This window comes from Carcharodon carcharias, chromosome 11, assembly GCF_017639515.1.
Source record: "Carcharodon carcharias isolate sCarCar2 chromosome 11, sCarCar2.pri, whole genome shotgun sequence".
Classification (NCBI taxonomy): Eukaryota; Metazoa; Chordata; class Chondrichthyes; order Lamniformes; family Lamnidae; genus Carcharodon; species Carcharodon carcharias.
The window spans coordinates 14,321,609-14,338,881 of NC_054477.1; the positions used below are offsets into that span (position 1 = coordinate 14,321,609).

General features: G+C 43.0%; 1 protein-coding gene across 7 annotated transcripts in view; it reads right to left on the minus strand.

The window, feature by feature from the left end:
- The window catches only part of LOC121284138 (steryl-sulfatase-like), an 84,638-nt gene that overhangs the window by 17,351 nt on the left and 50,014 nt on the right, over positions 1 to 17,273 (minus strand). For all 7 annotated transcript variants that reach the window (XM_041199320.1, XM_041199313.1, XM_041199316.1 and 4 more), the window contains exons 6-7: positions 15,866 to 16,002; positions 3,501 to 3,638 (exon numbers count right to left, since the gene is read on the minus strand). In XM_041199320.1, the coding sequence (XP_041055254.1) occupies positions 3,501 to 3,638; positions 15,866 to 16,002 (275 nt within the window). The remainder of the gene's footprint in view (positions 1 to 3,500; positions 3,639 to 15,865; positions 16,003 to 17,273) is intronic.

Sequence of the window (17,273 nt, forward strand, 5' to 3'; positions counted from 1 at the left end):
TTGTTTAGCATGCTGTTTTTCTATTCTGTCATGGGATGTGGGTATTGCTGGCAAGGCCAGCATTTATTGATCATCCCTAATTGTCCTTGAACTGATTGGCTTGCTAGGCAATTGCAGAGGGCGGTTAAGAGCCAGCCACATTGCTGTGGGTCTGAAGTCACTTGTAGGCCAGACCAGGTAAGGATGGCAGATTTCCTCCCCTAAAGAGCATTCGTGAACCAGATGGGCTTTTACAACAATTTCACAGCCTCCATCACAGAGACTAGCTTTATAATTCCAGATTTATTAACCAGATTGAAATTTCACATTCTGTGGTTGGATTTGAACTTCTGTCCCAGAGCCTGGGTCTCAGGATTACTAGTCCAATGACATTACCACTATGCCAAAATCTCACCAGAACACATTAGGAGTGCTAAATGTGGGATATAAGAAATGGTGTCTTTAAGAGTATTATAGAATTAGCAGGCATTGTATTGTAAACCTTTAGCAGAAGGTTGTATGCTTTCTGTTTCTGTCTCTCTTCAGTAAAAAACGTCCTTAGTAGCCAGTGACTGAGGCAAAACAAAGGTGTACACGTTTCAAAACTGATCACAGGGAGCCTTTCTGGTGCCTTGTGCGCCCTTTTATCTATACGAGTGTCTGGTAAGTAAGGGTGTCTAGCAAATAGCTCGTGGCATGAGGTAAACTAAAAAGTGACCTTGAGCTATGCGATAGGCAGCAGGGATGTGACCATTCTCACATCTTGGGTAACTCCTGTATTCATTGGTTAGAAAGGTTCAAACAAATGATTGCCATTGGGTAATCTATCAGCTGCTAGAAATAAAGTATATTAAAGGGTGCTCGGAGACAGGAGGCAGTCCTCGTCAGGCAGCCACCTTGCTCAGATGAAAGATAGACCAGGAAAAAGCGAGGAAGATGGGGGAAGAGCTCCTTAACACTTCAGCTGGAGAGCAGAATGCTGCCATCACAAACTACTGAGATCAACACGCTCTGTGCCAACCATCGGCTCGTCCTCTGGGATTGGTGAACCGCTCTCACTTTCCATGGGTCCTATAATTTTTCTGTCTATTTAATGCATTATGTCTGAACTATTGCTTCTTGATAAACTACCTTAAATTACTTACAAATACTCGACTGTCTATCTGGGTTATCTGTAGCTCCTGAACCCAAAATCCCATCTTCGCCAAGCAATATCTAAAACTGGGTCACACACAATGGACTACTGTGAAGTGCAGCTCTCGATTTCAGATGTGGCATCCTGCACTCCAGCTGAATGAGATTCAGGTGCATGCCCACATGATTGGGAAAGGGGGGCAGTAATAATTGAGGGGACTGAATGTGTGCAATGTATCCAAGTTTGCCGACAATACAAAGTGATGTGGGACAGCAAGCTGTGAGAAAGATGCAAAGAGACTGCAAAGGGGTGCTGTTAAGTGATCATAAGGTGGTGGAAGCAGAGGCTTTGAATATTTTTAAGGCAGATTCTTGATAAGGAAGTGGTGAAAGGTTATTGGGAGTAGGGGGGAATATGGAGAAATCAGATCAGCCATGATTTATTGAATGGCAGAGCAGGCTCGAGGGGCTGAGTGGTCTACTCCTCCTAATTTGTATGTTTTTGATGATATTGTTAAGCTGGCAATTAAAACACCAACAACATTTTTTCCGTCTCATCTCCTCCCCTCTCATCCCTTTGAATAGGTGAAGATATATTCCTGATCTTAGTCTAAATAATACTCTTCCAAATATCACTCTACACTGTCTGGCGATAAAGGAAATCACTTGGCTAGAAAATGTGATAGTTGACTAAAGCAGGAAAGAAGTAAAAGATAACTATCCTTTAAATTGAGGAAGTAAGGTGAAGGTTCAAGGAGCATAAATACAGAGGCACCACTAAGGTTAAAAAGGAGAACAAAAGGGAAAAGGTAGTGAATCAGGAAGTCATGAATATTTTGATGTCAAGCTTCTGTTTTAAAAGCCCAAGGAAAGAGATCAAGGAGATAAAGTTTCCAAATGGTGCAATTTATCTTGATTTCAAAACAACGAGGATTCAGGGAGGACAAAAAGCGATAAGAACCATTACTGGAGCTGAGGAAGAAGAGAGGAAACAGGACTGCATGAACCTGTACACCAATATCAGAGGTGGGTGGGACACGCTGCTTGTAAAGTGGCTGTGGTGCCCCTAATGAAATTCCCAATGACGCCCTTTGAATGAGAAACTTCAAAACGAGGATTAAAGACTCTTTAACATACAGCTGGATCATGAAATTCCAGTAATCTGGTTATTAACACAAGATTAAAGGCACTGTCATGTTAATGGAGAATCCAGCAACCACTAATCAGGATTTCATTATGTGGGCGGCTTGATAAAGATTTGCTTCATAATGCACTACTTAATAAGTTTAAAAAAAAAGTCCTGCTTTTCTGTTTTGGTATGTAATCATTAACTACTTAGATTAAACTCCGGTGTAAAATTTTTTGAATTGAACATGATTGTTTCAAATATGTTCTTTAAGAGTGCGAATCAACAAATACACAGTGGCTATTTCACACGCACCATATGAATACATAGTTAGAAGTTGCACTGATTAGGAAGAAAAGCATAAGCACTTCATGGGAAGACGCAGCTAATTAAAAAATTAAGGGAAGAATTTTGCCGTCGGCGAGTGGGGGCAGGGCCCGCTTGTTTATGCATAAAATGACACGTGGTGATGTCGGGCGTGCACCCCCATGTCACTGCGCGTCATTTACATTTTCAGTTCGGCGGGCGCGCAGCTGAGCCATTTAAAACCTAATTAATTTCTGGTCCAAAGGTTTCAGGTACCGACATGTTACGATGGTAGATTGTGCTCATCTGAAGCAAAGACCCAGATATTAATGTGGAGGCACGTCAGGAGTGCAGGGGTTTGGAAGTAAGTTCAACGTGTCTGTCTGAAACATTTTAATGCAGCCACCTCATGATCACTTTGCTCGCACCTTTAGTCTCGGTTGTGCAGCAGCGGGTGTGATGAGGACCACATGATGCGATCTCGACACCGGTATGAGAAAGGTCAATCCAAAGATTGAATTTGGAGGAGTCGTAGTTTGATGCCAGAGGAAACAAGGTATGACAATAGAAAGCGGATGTGCAAAGACTGTGCTCCACTTCAACAAAGTTTCCCTTGATGTCCTGCTGGAGGCTGTGTGGACCCATAGAGAGATACCCTTCCCAGCAGTGGGAGGAAGAAACTGCTACTGCTACAGAGGCATCCCAGCATTCATAATACAGACTCATAAAAGAGTGGCCATTTGGGTGAGGTAATGGAAGCAGCTGGCATGCATCCCCACATTCCAGAGAGAAGGACTCTTGGGAAAGGAATGTGTGCCAGTCATACAGTATTGCTCCTGGGATAGTAATTCAGAATAAATATTCTTTGACCCGTCACACTACATATCTGCTGCAATTCTCAATGGGTAAAACACATGCAGATTATTCTGTTCATATTACGGTGATGCCTACTTACCCTTGTAGATGCCATTCCATCCTCCATGGACCTCCCCAGCATCAGAGATCTCCTCAATATGGGCACCTTGGTCCGAGGTGAAGTAAACCAGAGTCCTGTTACTTAGATTGAGCCTTTCCAATGAAGCCAAGATTTGTCCTGAAATTTCAAAGTGCAAGTGTATTCAACATACCTCCATCAGCAACTCAGGAGCAGAGTCTGACATTTTGAATTTCTTCCCTCACCTCTCCCTTGTCCCCAACCTTCATGGCTTAATAAATGGACTGCATGTAGTTTAGGGTATGGATGCCAGAAAAGCTAATCCCTCAGCTGGGGGAAATGAAGGAGGGGATAAAATCTTAAAATTGAAGCTGTACCATTTAGGAGTGAAGTCAGGGAGTGCTTTTCTCAGTTAAAGGGTATTCAAAATCTAGAATTTGCTCGCATAAAGGTGTGTAGATGCTGGGTGACAACTGGAGCTTTCATGACAGAGATTGGAATGTATTTATTAGAAACATAGAAAATAGGAGCAGGAGTAGGTCATGCAGCCTTTTGAACCTGCTCTGCCTTTCAATATGATCATGGCTGATCCTCTATCTCAATGCCATACTTCAACTCTCTCCCCGTACCCCTTGAAGCCTTTAGAGTCTAGAAATCTATCTATTTCCTTCTTAAATATATACAGTAACTTGGCCTCCACAGAATCCCACAGGTTCATCACCCTCCGAGTGAAGAAATTTCTCCTCATCTCAGTCCCTGAATGGCCCACCCCATATCCTGAGATTACGACCCCTCGTTCTATACTGTCCAACCAGAGGAAACATCCTCCCTGCATCCAGTCTGTCCATCCTTGTTAGAATTTTATACGTTTCAGAGAGATCTCCTCTCATTCTTCTAAATTCCAGTGAATACAAGCCTGGTCGACCCAATCCCTCCTCATATGACAAATCTACCATTCCAGCAATCAGTTCTGCTGAATCTTTGCTGCATTGCCTCTAATGGCAAGTATATCCTTAGGTAAGGAGACAAAACTGCACACAATACTCCAGGTGTGGTCTCACCAAGGCCTTGTGCAGCTGCAGCAAGACATCCTTAACTCCTATTCTCAAATCCTCTTGCAATGAAGGCCAACATGCCATTTACCTTCCTAACTGCTTGCTGTTCCTGTCTGCTTGCTTTCAGTGATTGGTGTACAAGGACAACCAGGTCCCTTTGTATATCAACATTTCCCAATCTATCACAATTAAAGAATACTCTGCCATTCTGTTTTTCCTACCGAAGTGGATAACTTCACACTTATCCACGTTATAGTGCATCTGCCATGTGTTTGCCCACTCACTCAACCTGTCTAAATCATCTAGCAGCCTCTTCACATCCTCCTTACCACTCACATTCCCACCTAGTTTTGTGTGTGAGTCAAGGAATATGAAATTGAAGTAAATGAAACTGAAGTACAGATCAGCCATGATCTAATTGAATGGGTGGAGCAGGTTCAAGGGACTGAATGACCTACACTACTCCTGTTTCGATGGTCCTGCAATGTGCTGAAGAGGAAAACTCCAGGTAAAGTGAAGCTTAAAATGTTAACCTTCAACCTCAGATAAGTGTCTCTTTCTGGATCAGTGTGGGTTGTCCAATCCCAACATTTTCTGTTTCTCCCACTTTAGCCCCAAAGTGACTTTCGTTCAAAGCTAAGGGAGTGTTGAGTACTGGAAAATGCCATCCCTCTTTCTGACCCTGAAAATAAAGGAATTCCATTCTATACTTTCTCTCTTGTAACTTTAATCACTTTCATCAAAAACTATTTCAGTCCCAGTTAAATTAGGCACCCCTGTCATGATCCACCACTTCAGTTGGTAACACTCCCACCGCTGAATCTGAATCAAGCCCCATGCTAGATTCTTGAGCATAAAATTTAGGCAGTCATACTGGTGGAGTACTGAGGGAGTGCTGCACTGTCAGAGGTGCTGTTTTTCAGATGGGTATTAAACATTATGTGCCCATTATGCGCACTTAGGTGGACATAAAATATCCCAAGGCACTATCTTGAAGAAGGACAGGGAAGCTCTCCCCAGTGTGCTGGCCAATACGCATCCCTTAACCAAACACGCTGAAAAGAGATTATCTGGTCATTGTCACATTGCTATATGAGGGTGCTTGCTATACACGATTTGGCTACTGGGTTTTCTGCACGATAACAGTCCTATGCTCCTCAGGTCCACATGAGCAGGTGTTCCCTTTATCCAGTTCACACTGGTCTGCAAATTTCTGTGCCTGTTTATCTGAAGTTCTCAAAGTAGGGCCTGTTGGCTAAATGTAACCCATAAACCCTGGCAACTGCATCCAAGAAGTCTGGGAAACTTGGTACTTATATTTGGTGTCAAATTTGGTTCGATAATGCTCCCATGCATTTTCCTATGCCTTATAGAGGCAAGTTATTGTTCTATCTGAATGTGAATTTCTGGGTCATCAGATAAAATGGTGCCGATGCTGGAAATCTGAAATAAAAACAAAAATGCTGCAAATACTCAGTGGGTCTGGTAGTATCTGTGGAGGGAGAAACAGGGTTAAAGTTACAGGTCTGACACTTCATCTTAGGCCTGAAACATTAATTTTGTTTTTCGCTCCACAGATGCTGCTAGAGCTGCTGAGTATTTCCAGCATTTTCTGTTTTTATTATTGCCAGGGATCAAGTGGACATCAGGAGTATGCTCCAGAGCGGGCCACTGGGAGTATCCCTGCAATCAGATGAGTTTTGTCTGCATAAACAAGGTACTGGACAGCACCAGGCATCCTCCCCAGTTACAGTTACAACCAGGATGTTTAATGCAATATGCCTAGCAGTGGAATACAGACCTTATGTTTGTAGTATAAGGGTCTGGAATATACAGGGTTAATGTGGGACTGAGTACAGTACCACCCACACAGTGATGTTAGAAGGCACATGACCCAGACCCAGGGTTAATGTGGTGTTGGCCAGAGATGTGTTAAGATTTAGACATGGAGCTTGCCTGTACCCTTTACTGTATATATGTATACAGTTACAAATAATTAATAAAGACTTGCTGTTAACATACAGAAGATTAAGAAAACTTCTTTAACAGACACATTCTGTAAAACCAGGATGTTTAATGCAAATGAATTGTAACCTAAGGTGCCTAGCAGTGGAATACAGATCTTGCGCTCGTGAGTGGAACTGTAACGTTCAAGGATAATAACGTAATCACAGTGTGTTAATTTAAGTATTCTTGATACAAAATTAATCCACACAATCAAAAATTACATGACAAAGAAATCTCCTATGAGAGGTTCACTAACAAAAGAACACTGACTATGGAAGATGTAATCAAAGCCGCTGCATGACAGGGCAACAGTCTTCATCTGATTACATCAATATTTCAGCCTTTATTTCCCTTCAGAACTTACTCAGCATAGTTGAAGTAAATCTACATTTAAATTATTAATACCAACCAACCGAAGTCACGGCAACTTGACGGAATGCTGAATATAAAATAAAATTTTACATTTACAAAAATATACTGAGTGCAATATTTGACAAACTTATTCAATTTTCAAGTGGATCATTTGATTGGTGATGTCAGGAGTTGACTCTCAGCCAAGCGCAAAGCTTCATCGGATTGAACAGTTTTTAGATCTTTTACACATAACGCACACACATTTACACAAATCATATTTGACTCTCCTACAGTTTTCCCTCAGGTGGGACACATTCCATTCGCTTCCGCTAGCACCAATCTTCAGTAACAGAATCTGGTAGAATTGAAGTAGGCCATTTGGTCCACTGGCCTTGCATGTGCCAGCTCTTTGAAAGAGTGAATCAATCATTCCCGATTCCCTTCTCTTTCCTGCTTCCCTGCAATTTTAACCCTCCTTCAAGTGCATACGCAATTCCCTTTCGAAAGTAGCTATTGACAGGGTGGAGGTGGAAAGGATGTTTCATCTTGTGGGGGAATCTAGAACTAGGGGTCACTTTAAAAATAAGGGGTTGCCCATTTAAGACAGAGATGAGGAGAATTTTTTTTCACTGAGGGTCGTGCGTCTTTGCAACTCTCTTCCACAAAAGGAGGGGAAAGCAGAGTCTTTGACTATTTTTAAGGCAGAGCTAGATAGATTCTTGATAAGCAAGAGGGTGAAAGGTTATCAGGGGTAGGTGGGAATGTGGGGTTGAGGTTACAATCAGATCAGAATGGCTTGAGGGGCTGAGTAGCCTCTGAAGAAGGGGTCATATGGACTTGAAACGTCAACTCTGTTTCTCTCTCCACAGTTGCTGTCAGGCCTGCTGAGTTATTCCAGCATTTTCTGTTTTTGTTTCAGATTTCCAGCAACTGCAGTATTTTGCTTTTGTCATTAGTGAGCCAGTTGGGTTTTTACAACATGGTAAAACTTTTAACTCCAGATTTTTATTTTAATTGAATTCAAATTTCATTATCTGCCATGGTGGGATTCAAACCCAGGTCCCCACAGCATTACCCTGGGTATCTGGAGTACTAGTCTAGTGATAATACCACTATGCTACTGCCTCCTGGATGGTGTCCAATTTGTTGAGTGTTGTTGGAGCTGCACTCATCCAGGCAAGTGGAGAGTATTCCATTACATTCCTGACTTGTGCTTATAGATGGTGGACAGGCTCTGAAGAGTCAGGAGTGAGTTACTTGTCACAGGATTCCTAGCTTCTGACCTCCTCTTGTAGTCACAGTGTTTATATGGCTAGTCTGGTTCAATTTTTAGCCAATGGTAACCCCCAGGATGTTGATAGTGGGGGATTGAATGAAGGCAATGCCATTGAATGTCAAGGGGAGATGGTTAGATTCTTTCTTTTTGGAGATGATCATTGCCTGGCACTTGTGTGGCGTGAATGTTACTTGCCAATTATTAACCCAAGCCTGCATATCTTCCAAGTCTTGCTGCATTTGGACATGGACTGCTTCAGTATCTAAGGAGTCACGAATGGTGAACGTTATGCAATCAACAGTGAACATTCCCATTCCTGACCTTATGATGGAAGGAAGGTCATTGATGAAGCAGCTGAAGGTGGTTGGGCCGCTGACACTACCCTGAGGAACTCCTGCAGTGATGTCCTGGAACTGAGATGTTTGACCTCCAACAACCACAACCATCTTTCATTGTGCTAGTGTGAACCCAACCAATTTTCCCTGATTCCCATTGACTCCAGTTTTGCTAGGGCTCACTGATGTCACACTCTGTCAAATGCTGCCTTGAAGTCAAAGCAGTCACTCTCACCTCACCTTGGGAGTTAAGCTCTTTTGTCCATGTTTGAACCAAGGCTGTAATGAGTCAGGAGCTGAGTGACACTGGCGGAACCCAAACTGAGCATCAGTGAGCAAGTGCCGCTTGATAGCCCCTTCGATCACTTTATTGATGATCAAGAGTAGACTAATGGGGTGGTAAATGGCTAGGTTGGATTGGTCCTGCATTGTGTATACAGGACATACCTGAGCAATTTTCCATATTGCTAGGTTGGTGCCAGTGTTGCAGCTGTACTGGAACAGCTTGGCTAGGGGCCCGGCGCGTTCTGGAGCACATGTACTATTGCCAGAATATTGTCAGGGCCCACAGCCTTTGCAGTATCCAGTGCCTTCAGCCATTTCTTGATGTCACATGGAATCGAATTGGCTAAAGACTGGCATGTATGATGCTGGGGACCTCTGGAGGGGGACTGACGTCTCCAGTGACGCAAGTCCCTCTAGCCAACTGCTGCCAGCCAATGAGGCCGGCAGTTTCTTATACCGCCAGTGCCAGCAGGAGCAGTGGGTACTGGCTGCAATGCACCCACCAGATGCCCAAGATTATTGTGGAACCTCAGGCCAAAACATGAGTGAAGGCGGGATGCCCTCGATCAGGCACAGAGTGCTTGACTACCCGCCACTGGGAGACTGAAGTGGAACCTCTTCCATGATTAAGTGGGTCCGGTTGCTATTGTTCCCATTAATATGGGCTGCATCAGATCTTGTCCCTTATTTTTCCTTCATCTCTGTTCACAGATGCAGCCTTCATGTTTACCTTTGTCAATTGTGCTACAATAGACTCTCAAACCTGGTCACGTGGGCTCATCTTGCACCGTACCCCAGGGTCACAAGGAGTGTGGATTTCTGCGCACCCCCCCCTTGGACGCCAGGCAAATGCGGGCTGTGAAAAGTGCTAAAAATATCCTGCCTAGCACAAGGAACAGCAGCCCCATTGTCACGCCACTGATCTCGGGCTAATCCGCCAGACACAGGCACCCCTGCACCTGAAAGGCCACTGGAGGCCCATAGCGGAGGCATAAAGTCCACTCATGCGCCTCCAGCCTGCCCCCTCCAGCCGACAGGCTCACGCTGACTATGCGCACAACAAGGTCGGGCACCATCGCAGTGAAAATAGTAGAGGATTAGGGATAATTGATTAGTCCTTTCAAGGAACCGGCGCAGGGACAAATGTTCTCCTCCTATGGTCTCCTTCTCAATGCTTCCTAAGTTTCAGCATTGGTGTGAGGGGGCAGGTTCGAAGGATTTGATATTTTATTTTCAACTATGTTCAAAGGGGCAACTCACATGACCCCATTACCTCTGCCCTCCCCCCCCATCCTGGTTTCTGAGGTATTGCTGGCTTCTGATTGGCCGACAGCGGTTGGCTGGAGGGACTTCCGCCACTGGAGACGTCAATCCTCCTCCAGAGGTCCTCAGCATCGCAGATGCCAGTCTTCAGCCAATTCGGTTCACTCCACGTGATATCACCATGCATAGTTATAAGAACTTAAATTCCAAAAACATGTCATACCAACTCTTAACTAGTGAATAATTCTTTGCGTTACTGCAATTATACTGGGATTCAAAGGACAGATTGGATATAAATTGAGTCCAAGTAGTCCACGTGCATTCACTTCATGTTAGCAGATTATTTATGTACTGGAGCCAGTTATATCTCCAACTTATTATCGTACTTTAATTGCCTCCAGTGTTTTTAACCTTTCAGATAAAAGTGACCGTCTCACAATGGCTATTTACTTTTTTTTTAAAAAAGCATGTTTAGTTTCGTTCCAATCTTTGATTTGATTTGTACAGAAATGAATAACTGACACAAAAGTTGCTTTGAGCAGAGGTGAGAACGCTCTGGAAATGCTTCACTGCAGTCCGTGATTCTTAGAAAAATTGATTTTAAGACCTTACTCGTGCAAAGTGGATGCTTTCAGCCAATTGTTCGATAAACACCACTTAATATTTTTCTTTGCAGCTTTAGGGGGTTTCTAAATTGCACTGATTAGAACTAACAGTCTTGGAGTCACGTCTATCATAGACTTGTATTTTCTGTCTCTTCATGACACAAGCATCTGGCAGACATTACTGGGCATGTAGCAACCTAGAGACTGTACAGTAACACAAAGGGGCTGCAGTTTCTATGAGGGGGAAAGAAAAGGTATCCAAAGCTAGAACTCCCTGGATGTTTAAAGATAAGAAACAGAAACAGAAAAGCAGACTTATGCCAAATGTAAAATTCATAACATGGTAGAGAACCAAAGAGAATGGACAGAATAAATTTGAAAGAGGGAAAGAGGGGGACAAAGAGAGGGTATGAACATGAGAACAGATTAGTTGCTAACATAAAGGGAATCCAAAAGTCTTTTTGGGACCGATTGGAGATGAAAAAGGTCTTCTTGTGCTTGATTGGCACACAGGTGGTGTTGAGCCGCCTTCTTAAACCGCTGCAGTCCATGTGGTGCAGGTACACCTGCTGTGTTGTTAGGAAGGGTGTTCCAGGATTTTGACCCAGCGACAGTGAAGGAATGGCGATATATTTCCAAGTCAAGATGGTGAGTGACTTGGTCGGGGGGGGGGGGGGGTTGGAACTTGCAGGTGGTGATGTTCCCATTTGCCTGCGTCCTTGTCCTTTTAGGTTATAGAGGTTTGGTATTAGGCCAATGCAGCAGAAATGCAGGATGTTAAAGATGAGCAAAGTACAGCCAGCAAAATGTGCTTTGGCTGTCCCACTTGTTCCGTTCTTTTCTAAAGGCGCCGACTCTTTCTAGAGGATCTGTTCCTCACCCAGGTACCCATTCTTCATTGGTTTGATCAAAATTGTAATTGTCAAACTATTGAACTCTGTAGGGTATTATTGCAAAGCCCAGGCCCTCTTTGCCCAAATTCCACAAATGCCTTTTGTTCAGTGGAATCACTGGTTAGTGATCAGAAGCAGCAGCTGTCCCAGAATTTCCAACAGGAAATTCAGAAGAATCTTCTTCACCCAAAGAGAAATGAGAATGTGAAACTCGCTACCACAGGGAGTGGTTGAAGTGAATAGTATAGAGGTATTTAAAGGCAAACTAGACAAGCATATGAGGGAGAAGGGAATAGAAGGTTATGATAGCAGATTAAGATGAGAAAGGATGGGAGGAGGCACGAGTGGAGGATAAACACCGGCATGGGCTACTTCATCCAAATGGCAGCACACCTGCTGAGATGAATTAGCTAAGCATAAACCTGGGGTGAAATGTAGGACCTTTCTGTGCCGTATTGCTTACTGTACAATGTGTTCTCCCACTAGCCTCATTGGAGCAGGAGTAGACAATCCAGCCCCTCGAGACTGGGTTATGGCTGATCTGTACCTCAATTCTATTTAGCTAATTTAGCTCCCTGTCCCTTAATACCCTTTTCCAACAAAATTCTAATAATCTCAGTCTTGAAAACTCCAATCCTCATAGGATCCACAGCCTTCAAGTACTTCAAGTATAATGTTGGAGGGTGAAGCCTTGGATCTTGAAATGCCTTGCCTGGTTTTTCTACCCAGTAATACATGAAACATGAAACTTGACTTCAGCATGCAGATACCAGGGTTTGAATTTTTGCAGAGTTGGGAAGATTAAAAATGGCTGGTGGAACCTGGATGCAGATGTCTGACAGATCACATTTTTGCTGGTAGGGGAAAGGGGCATGGCCTGATTTACAAGAGGGAATTCAGAACATGGCAGGGCCATTTGAACTCACTCCTGAGCTCAAACAGACCCCATTTTGGCTGTTGCAAGAGACTTAATCTGCTGTGTGGAAGTCACAAATTCATAAACACTTTTGAAGGATGAATAATATCTGTTTAACCTTCACAATCTGAAGTCTTTTTAAATCCCCAGAGCTTTAAACATTAAAAAAAAACAAACTGCAGGTGTTAGTGATTGTAAAAAAAAAAATTCCTCTGCTGGATTGCTTTGATTAACATGCCAGCTGGTGTAGCATCTGTTCATGCAGTATTTGTTGACATTTCCCTCAGGGCTATTATTTTGTCGTTATGCAAGCTAGGCTGAGTTTCAAAAGCTACAATTATCTTAGCAGGTGGTTCTGAGTTTTTTAAAAAATTTGTTCTTGGGATGTGGGCGTCACTGGCTAGGCCAGCATTTATCGCCCATCCTTAATAGTCCTTGTCCAGAGGGCATTTAGGAGTCAACCACATTGCTGTGGGTCTGGAGTCACATGTAGGCCAGTCCAGGTAAGGATGGCAGATTTCCTTCCCTAAAAGACATTAGTGAACCAGATGGGTTTTTATGACAATCAACAACGGGTTCATGGTCATCATCAGACTTTTAATTCCAGACATTTTTTTAATCTCAAATTCCACCATCTGGTCCCCAGAGCATTATCCTGGGTCTCTGGATTACCAGTCCAGTGACAATACCACTATGCCACCACCTCCTCCCATTCATAGATTGATTGACAGCTTAAATAGTTTATTAAAGATTTAGCTGTTATGTATTTGGCGTATGGATAGAAATTTATTTTTTAATACAAGAAATTATCACAAGATTTAAAAGCTTTCAATGGGCTTTGTGAATGGGAGTTTTTTCACTATCAAGCGTGTTGAGTGAGACCTCTCTTAGATTTTTAGAAGCTTATTCTATTTCATCTCTACGTGGCTCCTGAGGTCTGCCCATGGTGATACTGTATGAATTGCCATTGGTTGGCATGGAGGGTATGAGGAGCCATGGGGGGCAGGTGGGGGGGCATGCGTTGAAATGAAAGCCATGGGGAGTGGTTGGGGAGGGTGAGGGACGAAGGTTAGAGGGCATTAAGGCTTTAATTGCATCTGGGATGAGCGACAATTGCATGTGATGTGGCCCTTTAAACCGAGGCGTCTACTTGCCTTGGTAGCAAAAACCTGGCCTCGTGTTCTTGGTTCATTAGAATGGTTCCAGTAAACTTAAAACACATGGAATCTACACAGGGGTCATCAGCACAACCCTACTAGTGAAATGGCCATTATCTGCTGGGATTTCCCCTGAACCTCTGCTAAAGGTACAGCAGGAAATCAGGAAAATGCCATGGAGACTCAGGGCTATATTTACTAAAAAGGGACTAAATACAACAATAAGGTAACATCAAGTTAAGAAAACAAAAGTCGAACAAGGGGTCAAATTCAAGATTTACTTTAGGACAGATGTCACCAAGGCCTTCTTCATGCCAAGAATTGTCTTCCGAATATGGTAAAGGAGGCAACGACCTTAGTTTCTTTCATTGGGATGGCCTCCTTCTTTTATATTTTGATACAAAATCAATAGATGCTTCAGATGGTTCATGTCTTGTCAATTACATTGTTAAAGTTTGTTAAATCACAGACTCACAGAATTGTTACGGTGCAGAAGGAGGCCATTCAGCCCATTGTGTCTGCACTGGTTTTCTGAATTGGCATTATGACTCAGTGCCATTCTCCTGCCTTTTCCCTGTAACCCTGCGTATTGTTTCTATTCAAATTACCTGATACCCTCTTGAATGCCTCAATTGAACCTACCGCCATCACACTTCCAGGCAGCGCATTCCAGACCTGAACCGCTCGCTGTGTGAGAGAGTTTTTACTCACATCACATTTGCTTCTTTTGTAAATCACTTTAAATCTGTGCCCTCTCATTCTCGATCTTTTTAGTAGCAGGAACAGTTTCTTCCTATGTACTCTGCCCATCCCCCTCATGATTTTGAACACCTCTTTCAAATCTCCTCTTAGCCTTCTCCTCTCTCAGGAGAACAGCCCCAACCTCTCCAATCTATCTTCATAACTGAAGTTTCTCATCCCTGGAACCATTTTTGTAAACCTCTTCTATACTCTCTCCAATGCATTCCTAAGGTGTGGCACCCAGAACTGTACACAATACTCCAGCTGAGGTCTAACTAGTGTCTTATATGAGCTCAGCGTAAACCCCCTGCTCTTGTACTCTGTGCCCCTACTAATAATGCCAAGGGTACTCTATGCTTTGTTAACTGCTCTCTCCATCTATTCCGCCACCTTCAGTGATCTATGCACATAACACTAGGTCCTTCTGCTCTTGCATACTCTTTAGAGTTGTACCCCTTATTTTCTATTGTCTCTCCATGTTCTTCCTACCAAAATGAATCATGTCACACTTCTGTGTATTGAACTTCACCTGCCACCTATCCGCCCAATCTGCCAACTTGTTTATGTCCTTTTGAAGTTCTACACCGTCCTCCTCACAGTTTATAATGCTTCCAAGTTTTGAATCATCCGCAAACTTTGAACTTGTCCACTGCACACCAAGATCCAGGTCAGTAATATATATCAGGAAAAGCAAGGGTCCTAATTCTTATCCCTGGGGAACTCTACTACAAGCCTTCCTGAAAAATATTCATTATCCATTACTTACTGTTTCCTATTACCCAGCCAGTTTTGTATCCACTTTGCAACTGTCCCTTCTATTCCTTGAGCTATAACTTTTCTTACAAGTCTGTTGTGTGGCACTACATCGAATGCCTTTTGGAAGGCCATGTACACCATATCAAGAGCATTACTCTCATCAACTCTCTCTGTTACCTCTTCAAAAATCTCCAACCATTGAGTTAAACATGATATCCCCTTTAGGAATCCATGCTGGCTCTTTCTAATCAACCCACATTTTTCAATGTGACTAATAATCCTATACTGAATAATTGTTTCTAGAAGTTTCCCCACCATCGAAGTTAAACTGATTGGTTTGTAATTGCTGGGCTCATCCTTATAACCTCTTTTGAACAGGGGCATAATGTTTGCAATTCTCCAGTTAATATCAATCACATCATAATGGGAAACAGGTGATGGGTATTTGAACACATTATATAGGGGATAGCTAGGACACTGGGTCTATTTAAGGACTGTTGACATTGAACAAAGTCAATAAACTCTCTCAGCAAGGAAAAGCTCTGTATCTTAGTTTTGACTTCACCGACTGGCGTGAATCCTATTAACATAGATTTACCCTTGTACATACGGTTTAAGGGCAGTTTTCGTCACCTATTAGGTCTAAAGTTTACTACAAACTTCCTATAAGGAGAAATGTGCGAAACGATTTGAACAAGAAAGCCATAAACTACAGCCACGACCTAACAGCGGCAGACACCTACCTACGCTCCAATCCATCTCCTCCACGCTGTCGCCATACAAGCCGTGCCTGCTTTTACCTAAAAAATCTGGAGAAGCATATAGTGCTGTGTGGACGGGTATGAAAGACATAAAGAGCAGGAATGGACGGTCCGAGTTTCTGCAGAACAAGAACACACAAAAGAAAATTCCTCATTAGGGAGGCCTTGAACAAAGGTGTACAATGCACGTTTGCTAATCCAAACTATTTGGGGAGGAAGAGCATGCGTTGGCATGTGTTGGTATCAACAATGCACCAAGCCATGGAATCACTGCAAATGAAGTGACGACCCATCTTGTTTTCAGGTAGACTGCTCCCTAATTGCCCCATTATAAATTTAATCAGGATTTAGAGAATAGGGAAGAGGCAATTTGGAGATGTGCACCGTTCCTTCTGCCAATACACGTTACAAATGACTTTCTAAATAGTTTGCGATTCTGCACCAGAAACAAGGCCACATGGAGTGAACAGATCCAATCATGACTTTCTGACTTAGTTCGCCCACAGCAACAATGGGGATGGGGGTTTTCTGTGCATTGCAAATGTATGTAGCTGACCGGCAGGTAAGGAGGAGCTGGCTCATCAAGTCTGCACAACACTCCCGGCACCTGGAACATCATGACTAGGCACTTCCTATCCCTCACAGCCAAAAAAAATCTCTAGGAAGGGTTAAAAAGGAAAGAAAAACCCAAAGCCTATAAAAGATTTAAAAAATCTGGAAATTTTCTTTCAGACCCCTCAGGCGGTTGAATCAAATCTGGGAAATCACATGGACCCAGTGCACATTAGCTGTTCATTCATTTTAAATGTGAAATGTTGATTTTGTCTAGGATTGATTTGGATCAAGTGTGGAAGGATCCTAATCATGGAGGGTTATTGGTAAGTGGATGAAAGGAGGTTCAAAATGCCAGACACATGCAAATCAAGTACTTAAAAAAACAGAAAAAAGTTAGCTACCATTTGAATAAGAAAATCACATTATTCTTTGGGTGGAATCCCCTTATATGTAAGGCACTTTATTGGGGAGTGTAACAGAAGCAGACAGCATAAATGGATGCAAGGCAATTGTAGGAGAGAAAAGGGGTTGAGTGATTATAGTGAGAAAATGGTGCCAATCTATCAAAGAGCAATGGTTCATTGAAACAATTGGCTTTTTTGCCTTCCAAAAGGTTCCTGGGGTTGACTGGAGAGTCGTGGGGTGTATAAAGGACAGTCGATCCACTGTTGCCCCTTTTGCAGCCCACCCAAAATTGAATTTTACTCTCTTCTCCTCGAATGATTTTCTTCTTGGACGGAGGTGCGAGATGAACTAAATAAACAAATGAGCCAACCTGAAATCCTCTGGTGCTTTTCCATACACGGAAGTCTAGAAAGCTAGTAAATTTCATCTT